The sequence below is a fragment of the Cnephaeus nilssonii genome (genome assembly GCF_951640355.1).
Source record: "Cnephaeus nilssonii genome assembly, chromosome: 2".
Classification (NCBI taxonomy): Eukaryota; Metazoa; Chordata; class Mammalia; order Chiroptera; family Vespertilionidae; genus Cnephaeus; species Cnephaeus nilssonii.
The window spans coordinates 52,790,288-52,802,722 of record NC_137073.1 but is presented as its reverse complement, the minus strand read 5'-3'; the positions used below and the strand labels follow the sequence as shown (position 1 = coordinate 52,802,722).

At 36.3% G+C, this 12,435-nt stretch overlaps 1 protein-coding gene across 1 annotated transcript in view; it reads right to left on the bottom strand.

Annotated features, from left to right (window-relative positions):
* Positions 1-12,435, bottom strand: part of FBXL17 (F-box and leucine rich repeat protein 17) — a 449,728-nt gene that overhangs the window by 150,164 nt on the left and 287,129 nt on the right. Inside the window, exon 7 of the mRNA XM_079787311.1 lies at positions 5,758-5,834. Coding sequence (XP_079643437.1) covers positions 5,758-5,834 — 77 coding nt within the window. The remainder of the gene's footprint in view (positions 1-5,757; positions 5,835-12,435) is intronic.

Sequence of the window (12,435 nt, the reverse complement as noted above, 5' to 3'; positions counted from 1 at the left end):
ATTATTAAAATTAATAAATGTATTTGAGGGTATAAGAAAGTTTAGGGGGTAGGTGCATTTGTCTTTTAAATGTAGGTTAGAAAGTTTCTTAATTCTAAAAAACACTATTATATATGAAAATAGAGTTGGCCTTTGAATTGGTTACAGGAATATGTTCTTAAAGAAATGTCTTAAGATGTCTTTCTCAATAGATTTGAGATCTGTAGTCTATGATGGCAAAACATAATGATAAGCATTGTTATTGTTCAGGTTATGTAGCTGCAGAACTAGCATGAGCTAGGAAATAAGGAAGAAAGTCACATTTTTTGTTGTTGTTGAGCAAAGAAAAGCATTTAGAAAAATGTGTAATTAAATTCAAATCTTTGGTGAAAAATCATAACCATTACTTAGAAGAAAGGGAAAAACAACAACATAATACTTGCTAAGTACAGCAGTAGACACAGAAATTCAGTGGTGAGAAACTCCAGGAATAAAATAAATAAGTAGAAGTGAAGAGAAATAACTTTAAGATGGACATATAAAAAAAGAAAATTTGAAACAACAGACTTAGCAATTCAATACTATTTTGCTAGAAACAATATAAGCTATCTATATTTAAATGACAGAATAGAGAGAAAGCATGAATAATCAACAGTAAACAATAAGATATTCTTTTTGACTTGCAAATGTACTTTCTGAAAGTTCTTTTCTGTCACTTGATAACTATTAGAGTTATTCCTGCTGACAAGAGGAGTTGAATGTTATCCAGCAATCTTTGAAATACAACTCGAAAATGAAACAAAATATAAAAGAGAAAAGGGAAAAGACAGGAATTTAGTTTTAAATGTAACTTCATTGCATGTAATGCATACCTAATAATATAAAAAAGATGATATAATATAAAGCAAAATTATTTTTGGTACAATGTTTTTTTCTTGGATAAGTTATCAGTGTTGGTTTGACTCTATGTAACCCAGAAGGCTTGTTGGGATTTCTTTCTGTTTTTTCAGTGTGCTTACTTTGATAATGTATCCTGGGTCCCCATTTTGGATTAGCTAACAGTTAAAGAGGTTTGGTATCCCCATAAGAGGTTGGGAATGTGGAACTATTAATCTTTCAATAGCCTTAGAAGGTCAATAAGGCTGGGGTGAGGCATGGGTTACACCAAAGCAAAGATTAATGTGAGCGGACCACTCTCTGTCATTCTTCTTGTCTGAAAGGAGATGCATTACCTTCCCCCCCGCTTTTTTAAAAAAAAAGTAGGCTAGCCCTATCCTCTGGATCCCACCAGAATGAAAGATCCAGGAATGCTGAAACTATACATGGCCTACATCCACCACAGAGCCCACCACATAGTAGATGCTGAATCAATATTTGTTGACAGAATGAATACATATCATGTCTGTCATGTGGCAGGCCAATGGTAACCATGGGAACAATGACCTCGTTGACTTGGGAGACCTTTAGTCCAGAGCAACCCAAAAGCTCTTGTGGCAAGCTTTCGGGTTAGGTTTAAAAGGCCCAGGTCAGGCAGAAGCGCACTTGCACCAGGCAGAATAAGGGACAGCGGAAGACCATCTAGGGAGAGCAGCCCAGGCCTGTGGGAGTGACAGAGGCGCTTGTGAAGAGCACAGAGTGAGCCACAGGTTGTCAGTGACCTTGTAGGCCCCAAACACCAATGTCAGTAATTGAGGGTTTACAGTCCTCTTTAATTAAAAGTTATTTGACAACTTGAGAAGAAAAACCAAAGGATGTCCTCTAGAGAGTATTTCTTGGACCCTCGGGGGTGTTAAAGTCAAAAGAAGTGCAATGACAATCCAGAAAGAAACCTGGGTCCTTTTTACACCTGCCCCCTGACATGGGATCACGCTGGTAAAATTCATGATGGAGCCCACAAATAAAGCTAAGTGCTTTACTCATCCATTTCATTTATTACATCATCCATTCTGTGCCTGCAGCCCAAGACGAAGACTGGTTGTGACCTCCATGGGCTTGAATGGTCCAGGTTGATTTCTGTTCCTTGTCTTCCTTTGAATCCTAAATATACACTTTCCCAAGGAGGAAAAATTTCAACAGAAAAGTGTTTGAAGGTGAGTGGAAAGATGGGTTGGAAACTCTTAACTGACAAATTATTATAGAAACAAAGAAAAGCATAAGGGGACCCAACAAAAACCATCTAAACAAAAATGAAGATAGTATCAACAAGAGGTAGGGCAGAAACCTAAACCAGCAAATTAAAGACTTTAAACTTTCTGCTATAACTTTCTCATTATTCCCTACAACTTGATTTAGACAGCTTAGTTATTGAAGTCAACTAGATGGGTATAGACTAACAGGTCAAACTTCTAAATAATGATTCCACAAGCGGAAAAGCCACACTGAGAGGAGGAGGAGAGCTGATTCTTCTTAAAAAAGAGATGATTTTTATCCTAAGAACTGCCAACTGGTATGAGCATCCATATGTCACCAGGAATGACACAGATGTTTTATATTCATTTTCACTACCTTTGATGGTGAGTATTATCATGTGCCTAACAGATGACAAGACTAGGGGGTTAAGTAACGTGCTCAAGGTCACAAAGGAAAGAAGAGGCAAAGCTGAAATTCTAACCTAATCTCTCACTCTTAAGTTTGAGTTTTTCCCACACAGCACTGCCCATAACATATATTTGTTCAGTAATAAAAGAGTGACAATATTAGATTTCTCTTCAGGGAACAATTTTCCAAGACTGTATTTTCCATTGAGCTGTGTCTGAATTATTGATTTGTTTATAATTGCTATCCCTTACCATAAAGATTTATGTTCAGTTTGGGGAATAAGAAGCCTATTGGAATGATAGTTTTCTTCATGACAACTACATCATATATAAATTAAAATAAACACAACTTCATAACGACCTGGCCAGGTGTTGCTAAGTATTATAATAACACATTCAACATCTGTGAGAATCTTGACAAAAATTACAAATGATATGCCAGGCAAGCTGCTGTTTCTAAATTAATGCATCCTACAAAGGAAGTTTCAAAACTCTCAGTATTCTATACTGAAAACATGTACAAACATGAGAAAAGAAGAGAGGAGACCCAGTAGCCGGAATATGAGTAGAGCAACAGGAAGCAGATTAGGGAGCAGTCCTCTTGAAGGACGACATTTTCCCGGTATCAGGTAACATCAAATTTTACAATTTCAGCCTGGCCAGTGTAGCTCAGTGGTTGAGCCTCAACCCAGTAACCAAGAAGTCACGGGTTTGATCCCCAGTTTGGGGTGTGCAACGAGGCAGCCCATTAATGTTTTTCTCTTATCTCACCAATGTTTCTGTCTCTCCCTCTCCCTTCCTCTCTCTCTGAAAATCAGTGAAAAAAATAGTTAAAAACAATTTTACAATTTCTCAGCAGCCTCCATAAAGTTCTACAGAACACATCTCTATTTATCCAGTTAAAGAAGGAGTGAGGCATGTGTTTTTCCTTGCTAACATTTATAATTCACACAGGGTAAGGGGTCACAGACAGCCCTCCCTAGCAGAGCAGTTATCTCAATAACATGCTGTTTCTCTGGTTACGATGAATAATCCTTTTTGCTGTCTTTTTTTTTTTTTTGAGAAAAATTATTCATGTGTTATTGGCATGGAACTGGGGAAAGAGATGAGCTGAGCGAGCTTTCAGTAATTTGTTTAAATTTTATAATCAAATAGCAATTATATGACAATCTCATAAACTATCGACCTTTTCCTCCCATCCTCCATGGGGCCCCAACATTTTGAACAGCAGAATGAAAAAAGGCACAGAGACATTCACCACAAAGCCTCTGAAGGCCACAAACCCTAGGAAAGAAGGAAGAGAGACAAGCTGGGACAGAGAGCCTGGAAGGACTGAGGAAAATCGTGATGGGGTTCTAGTCACCATGGGAGGAAGTCCCAGTGTTCACTTCTGGTTCCTCTCACCTGGACTGGATCAGGTGTTCTCGCCTTTGGCCGACATAACATCACTGAGGCAAGTTTTACAAAACTGCTGCCTGGGCCCTATCTCCTAGACATTCTGATTCATGAGAGAAGCTCAGGCAAACTCCCCAAGTGATTCTAAGGTACACTGACCTAAATAATCGAGAGACATGAATAAATGCAAAGCATATTGGCAAGGTTTCAACATATTTTTTGCCTCACCAGAAGAAAAGGAATCCAACAATCTCAAACCAGACCAAGACTATCACTAACAATAATAACAACGAACAGTGGCACCAATAACAAAACAAAAAAAACTCTTCCAAGATCCACGAGAGGAAAGGAGAGAGAAGAATTTTGTGTGAAACTTTTCTCCATCCACCTCCTGGAGGAAAGCAACATTTTTCAGTAGAATATTCTGTGCTAACCATTAAACTGGATGCATGGCCCATAAAGGAGTATGAAGTCAAACATCAATCCCGCACTTTACAAATGAGGAAACTGAGCCTCAGAGAGGTGAAGGCCAACGAACAAAGACAGAACTTGATCCCAGATCTGTCTCAAGTGCATAGCTTTTCTCTTCTCCATATCTTCCGGAACTTTTCTCTGCACTGGCTAACTTAACAGATGCTGGAACAGAGAGTAATTTCAGGAACATTTTCCACTGTGGGACTTTGAAGGTTTCATTCTAAGAAACTTAATCCACAGCTCTCCTGGCTACTAGCAAGCTAACATTGCAGTGAACAGGTAAAAGGAAGAAAATAAAATTGAAGGGGCAGATAGAGGCCTAATGGTAAAGGGCCTTGAATGCCAAGTAAAGAGTCTGAAATGAATGACTATACTAATTAATGAACAAATCTATATTTACTATTTTCAAAAAATAAACTCTGAAAAGAAATTAGGGTTATTTTTAAGCCAAACCTTTTTTATGTTATGTTTACATTGTAGTTTTAGTAGAGTTTTCCAAAGGATGAATTTAGCAGCTGATAAAATACAACACTCCTACTCAGGGCAGCTGGGCAGCCTGATATCCCCGGAGTGGAGTTGAGTAGTAGCATATGTCACCATTAACAATAAAAACTTAACAGGTCATTAGTTTCCCTCAAGGTAAAAGGCATATTCTCAAATATAAATGGACAAATAAAGTATCAGAACAGAGAAAGCCAGATATCCATAAAGCCAGATATCTGGCTAAAACTTCAAACAAATATAAACCTAAATAAAATAGAAAAAACTAGGTTATTTTTCTTTATTTCTCCAACAGGATGATTTTATACCTTTCATAGTTTTATAAAACAACATTTTCTCCACTTTAATTGGACATTGAAAATTAGGATAATTTAAAATGTTGCATACAAATGTATGTCCTTTCCTTTACTCTCTATATATCTAAACACAACATTTCCAATGCTTTAAAAAATTTAAAGCATTAAGACGTTTGGTATTTGGAATATCAGCAGGAATGCATTTGATATGACATTAAATTAAGCAAATCAACTCAATGTAATAATTTGTTATATTTATTAATCAAATATTTAATTATCCTAATATTAATTTTCATTGTATAGATCTTTTAACCATATATTTTAATCCTACATGTAATCACACATAGTGTGTGCACGTATGTGTGATTACATGTAGCAATAAATTGATACACATGTTCATTTTATTCTGGTATAGTCTCACAATTTCTTGCTTTTTTCACCGTTATGATCAGAGTTAGCCCAAATAAAGATAAAAGTCTCTAGGAAATATTGCTCTTGATGTCTCTTTAAAACCTTTCAAAGACTTTGTAACTTTTTATTCTTGAAAAGGATTAGAACAATGGCTCGTTACATACCATAATCTGTGATTTTACAGGACACCAAATACAGCTCTTTCAGGTTTTGTCCTTCCTTTGCGATGACCTCCACACACCTGAAACATACACAAAAAGTGATGAGATGCACTAATGTGTTTCAAGTTAAATTAGAAGAGTTTGGTCAGGACCATAACAGGAAGAGGTCAGCTTTTGATGAATGCCACAGCTCTCTTCTTTCAACAAACCTCTTTCAAGGTGTTTCAGGAAAAGGTATTATATTCCTGCTTTAAACTCAAGTGCTCTAATACCTAAATGACTTTAATTAAGTACATTTATGACTAGTGCATCTTTTACAACCAAGTGATGAAAAAAGAGATATTCCTATAAGAATAATGTTACATTTGGTAATAAAAGGCTAGTAAACATATACTATGTAATGAACATGTCATTAATATAAAATAATATAAAAATGATTATAATGAAGTGTAGACTATATAGGTGGATGGTGATTATAAGTGGTGATTATAATATTGCTTATAGTTCAATTATTAATATGGGGCTTGAATAACTGAAACACACATTGTTTTGTGAAATTTTATTTAACATAAAATATGCTTTAAAAATCTATATCATTGATTATAGAAAGAAAAATCTTTGCACACATAAGCACTTTAAAATCTTTTCATTTAAAGTGGTTTCTACTTAATATTTTAATGAATTATTGCATAGACACAGGTCATTTCAATAATACTGATATGGATATGTAAGATTTACAGTCTTTTCTGGTTTAAGTTAAAAGGTTTTGAATGGTACACTCTGCTCTAATAGCCTTAGTGGGATATGTAGTGCAGAATTGAATGAACTTTAAAAATAATGATTAACAACACTATCCATTTTGTGGCTCGGTTCCCTATAATATCAGAAAAACCTGGACCATCACAGTGACACACAGGCACATGCAGCCTTCAGTGCAGTCTCTGTTTTAATCTTTATAAATAGCAGGTAAGTAAAAGGGTAAAAGCAAAAAGAGTCATTAACCTTTTCTAGGAAGGAAGGATCAAGTAATTTGATACCTATGTGTATAATCCATCAAAAAATTACTGAGCAGCCATCTCTGTCTTTCAGATATTTTATTTGCTGTCTGGCTTATTTTCAGGTATCTTCATAAAATGTCAGGAAATTGTATGCAATTTTACTTCCCATAATTCATTATTGAAGGTTAAATTAGTTATAAAAAAGGCATGTTTTTCTTTAAAATATATTTTTATAAAATATTATCTCAATGGAATGATAAACATTTCAGAGTCCCTCAGAATAACTGAATAAACATTCTTTTTGGGGTATTTTAAAAAATTATGATAAAAATTGATAAGGACTTCCATAGCAATAAAAGAAAACTTAAAGCTTTAATAAAATATAATTATGATTGATACAGTTTACTATGGAAAGAAATTTAAAAACCTAATTCCAAAAAAATAAAATAAAAATAAAAACCTAATTCCACGTTTGGCTTTAATGTAGCATTTTAATAAAATCAGAAAAAGGGAAGGATAAAAGGAAAAAGGAAACATTACTGGTAACAACCAAGTTTTCTATATAACTTTAAAAACTAATTTTCACATGCTAAGAATAAAAAATATAGGCCCTGGATGATTATAAAATTTTTAGTAGATAAAACAAAAGCCTGACTAATTTCTATCATATCAAAGAAACATATTTCACAGTCCTCCATTACCAACCAAAAATGTTAGTAAAACCAATATTTGGTATGGCCAAAATGAAAGAAATTAGTGCAGAAATAATCGTCATATCATTTATTTTGTTTTCATGCTCTTTTCAAGTAGTTCAAAATGCCCAATTTTATATTTTATTATGAAAAATCTCTAAACAAATGCAATATCCTATTTATGTTCCTGCCACTTGATTCTATATTAGATATGCTACAAGCACATGTAAACATTAAAGATACATAGGGCAGACTACAAACAGCAAATAAGACAAATTGATTTTACTGCACAAGTCAGATCAAATGCTATTTCATAGGCAACAGGGACCCGTATTCATGTAACACAAGATAATCAATCACTGGATGGAAACTGTCCTAAAGCTGATGAAAGGCCATGAGCATCAGGTTTCCTCTCTACACAGCAGAGAAAAGTTATTATGAATAGATACTGCAAATATATTAAGCTTACTCAAGGGGCAATAACTGAGAGATAACACATGATTAGAAGTAAGCAGTAAGTACCTTTTAGACAAAAAAAAATAAGAAAAGAAAGAAAGAAAAAGAAGAAAACTATAAGATCCTTTGCTTTTACAAAGGATCATCTAGGATTTTTGCTCTGTTTTTGACAGTTCAGTTACATAGTTTTCCAAATACTTTTAATTAAGGTATGCTAGAAGTTATGTACAACACAAAACTACTCTTCAGATAAGAACTCATGAAAAATTATTTCTTGGAAGATTTATAGCAAACTTTAATGTTTTGAACTTGAATATCATCATTTACTGATATGATATTTGAGGAGAGAAACTCCAAGTTCTGTGAATCTGGATTGAAATTGTTAACATAATATTAAAACACAAAATTGAGAGATTCAAATTAGTAGTTAAAATAGCTATTGTTTCCAGAATTGAAAATGGAACTAGTCTGCATTATCCTATTATGACAAATTGTTGTATAAATGGAACCCCAAGTCAAGACTCTGGCTATTGCCTGAAGCGCTGTGATCAGTCTAGTGTCCAGGCAGCCTGTGCCTACAGCAAGTCATGATGACACATGATGGGGGGAGGGTTGTCCATTTCTCCTGCAACTTTTAGAGTCTGTTCTTAAATATACTCACAGAAATACCCTAACATAACACAAGTCCGTGTACCACATTTACTCTAAATAATTCTACTCTGTTTTAAAAGAATCTTGGCTCTAGCCATGGCCTTCAGTGTGTTAACATCAGAGCATTTCCCAGTTCACTGTACATATGGTATGTAGGCAACAAGCAAGGTGGTAAAGCTTAGCAACTATTTAAACTAAAGCTTAGTGATCATTTAAGCTTAAAATGATTTAAACTATAGGTGTTCATGTAAGTTGTTAAAGGAGTATTTTAAAAATGGTAGCAATAAGAGAGAGAAATATTTACAAGGTGATGACCTATAAGTAAGAAGGAGAGTGACAGAACCAAAGACCACATTTCAAACTTTTGCTTCTCTATTCCCTTTCCTATTCAAGGATACCACATAGGAAAATATTCATTCGTCTCCATGATAAAACATAGTTTGTCACTGGGGGCAAGCAATGAGTCCCTAAACTCATATTCCAGAATTCTAATATTTCCCATTATTACCCCTACCCCCTTTTCCCACCATCCCTAAGAGCAAACCTCAGAATACCATATGACCAATATGGGTCAGAACATTAAGGATTACCCATTTCATGCATGACAATCAAAGGAATCAAAAAATTTGGAAAAGAAGTATATCCTTAAGGAGAGTGACAATCTATAATATTATTAAAGAGAAATTCATTTTTAAAAAACTGGCATAGGGGAACAATGCGGAAGAATATCAAATACTGTTATAGTGGCCCATGAACATCAAACACAAACCCAGTAAACCATCTTCCTGAGTTTTGAGAAATAAAGGGAGACATCTTAACGAGAGGAAATAAAGAATCAGAAGACATGCATCCCAGGCTCACCTTCATGAAACCTCAGAATCACCACCTGCCTTCCCGAAAGCCCCGCATCAGCATGCTCCATAAAATGAGGGCCTGTGTGAAGAATTTCTCCACACCAAATGTCCTCGGTGCATTTAAATATATTTTGGTTTATTCTGAACTGCCACCCCTCAGATTATTTTCCTGCTTTTACGTTTTGACAGGGGATGTGAAGAGAATAAAAAAATTGCACCCATTGTAAATCCCTGAGTAACAGCTGTTGCGTACACACATATAAACTCCGTTAGAATACTGAAAAGGGCCAGAAAACCTGTGCTAAAGTATCCAGAATCCCCTTTATAATAACATAATTTTATGCTCACTTGCTTTGATAATGTTTTAAAATGTACCTAAAATATTTAATGAAATTTGAAAAGCCAGAAAAAGCTTTCTTTTGTGAGCTATACAGGATTTTTTTTTTTTTTAAGAAGAGAAGGTATTTCTTAGTTTCAGTGGAGGGAAAATCTGTCTCCTTAGCAATAGATTCCTAATCACCTGATTTATGTGAAGGGTAAAGGTTAATGAATTAAGCTGTGTAAGCTTCAAAACTATCAAAGGAATTCAAAAGAGCCTTGAATTATGGAAAACAATGGCCCATCCTACATACATAACAAATTTTATGGGTTTGGTTTTTTTTTTGTCTCCTGCTTAAAAGCAGGAACATGGCATTAGTGACAATTGAAAAGAACTAATGAGGAAATATGACTACATTGCTTGCAAGAGGAGTGTCCTAGGAGACCTTGTTACTGTTTGTGATGTGCTTCAAGCCCAAAAGAAGCTAATTGGAGCTGCCAGACACTGGTTTGCAAATCTCACTTTAAAGGACAGGCTCAATCACCTTAGAGGTGTGAAAAGAAATGTCCCCATTAGAGATGCATTAGTATGTGGCTTGGTGAATTTTTAAATAAACTTTAAGATGTTCTTCCCCTAAGTCACTTTTATATTTGAATAATTGATCTATCTTCAAGCAAAGGGAAAAAAATACAACAAGACAAAACAACCCCACCGATTTTAAACAAAAAGTATAAAGAGTGCTATAAAGTAATTGGCAAATAAGTGCAATGGGGAGCTTCGTATGTTTAAGGTTGAATAAACGCGTAGATCAAACCTTAAAACTCCTGAAACACAAACACATCATAAAAGTGATCTATTTGGGGGTTTCTGAAATGGAGCTTCATTTTCATCATTTCTTGAAACTGAACAAGCCAACAAGCCACCCCACGTCACATAGATTGTAAGTGGGTAAAGGCATAAGAAGTTGTAACACACACACACACACACACACAGAGAGAGAGAGAGAGAGAGAGAGAGAGAGAGAGAGAGAGAGAGAGAGAGAGAATAAAAAGGGTCCACAGATCTAAAGAGAGTAACAAGGGAGCAAACTCGGTCCAATTCAGTGCTGTGTAAGCTCATCCTGACTAACTCACATGGGGTCATTTAAATGATAGCAGAGGTCACCAAAACACAATTTGGCATCTTACAAAAAGAATAATGATATCTGGTTGATTTTTCTAAAGCCTCAAGTCAAGTTTTACTGGAGAATGATCCAATCCCAGTACAGCAAATGAATGGGCGTGATTTACAGGTATGCCAACTTCCAGAAAACACTCTGTATAAAGGATTTCTATGTACAAAAAAATAAATAAATAAATCACCAGGAAAATATATATAAGATGAATCAACACAAGAATCTATATATAGTACATTTCCCTTATTACACAGATATACAGTTTCACTTATGAGCATTCTATTTATAGGTACTTTTTCTAGTAACACATCCACCTTAACCTTACAGAAATAGCATGCAATGCTTATTTTTAATCTTGACCTTAAATAACTGCACATACTGACACATGAAAGACTACTTAGGGAAAGTGACACGTGGCATCCAAGTGACATACTGAGTGCTCTTTGTGTTATGGTACACTTTCTTGTAAATGTTCTTCTGTCCCATTAACACAGTACCACATATATACTTAAGTCAATTTTTCATGTAAACTTCTAAAGATACTAGAAGCCCAGTGCATGATTTAATCATGCACGTGTAAGCTGTCTGTCCACTGGTCGGCAGCTCCGAAGTCCCTGGGCCCCTAGGGCGAGGCGGGGCGGGGGCATGGTCCTCCTGCGGCCAGAGCCCAGGCCGGGGTCTTGCCTTTGCCTCCCGCCCAGGAAGGCTGGGGCCGCCGCCACGTGCTCCTGCGGCCCAACTGCCGCCAGACTCCTCCCCGGGGAGCCATGCCACCCGCCCACCGCCTGCCGCCTCCAAACCTCCAAAACGCCGGCTCGGCTCGCTGCCCCAGAGGCCTGTCTGTGCCGCAGCACAGCCATGGCGCAGACGCTGAGCTCGCGTCGCCGCTGGCAACGCGAGCTCAGCGTCCTGCCGGCCCAATCACCACCCCAGCCACCCCGAGTCCCGCCCCCTGGGTCACCCGCTGGCCCAATCATGGGCGTAGCGGAGTGATGGTAATTTAAATATTACCTTTTTATTATGTAAGATTCTCATAGAACATCTCATAGAAATGTTGCCTGCAGGAGAGATGTTTTTAAAGGTTGACTTGCAATTAAAATGCTAAGTTATCTACTCGAAGCATGTTCTTAATATACCAGGGGGCAAAGGCTGGGAAGGACATGCAAAATGTCACCAGCTCCCCACTTAACAATCATCTTGGGACACTCATTTAGTTCTAACTTACAAAATGTTATTCTCTGGAAAGCCAATATCTGATTAGTGAACCTAAGATTAATTTAGGCCTCTGCTATGTAAAAAGTAGAGAACCGATGTCCATTTTGTATCATGGAGATACTGAAAGGTTACAAAAATGAGAATGTTACAAAAATGAGAATAGTATGTTTAGTTTTAATGAGATACGTCATATTGGCCTATAAACTTAAATGTAATTGAAACTTAAGTTTTATGATTTGCATCTTGGCCAGGAGAGCTGTCCCAGCCCTGAAGGAGGCACAGCAGATACTGCCATTTGGTGATTCTTTCTGGACCACCCTCT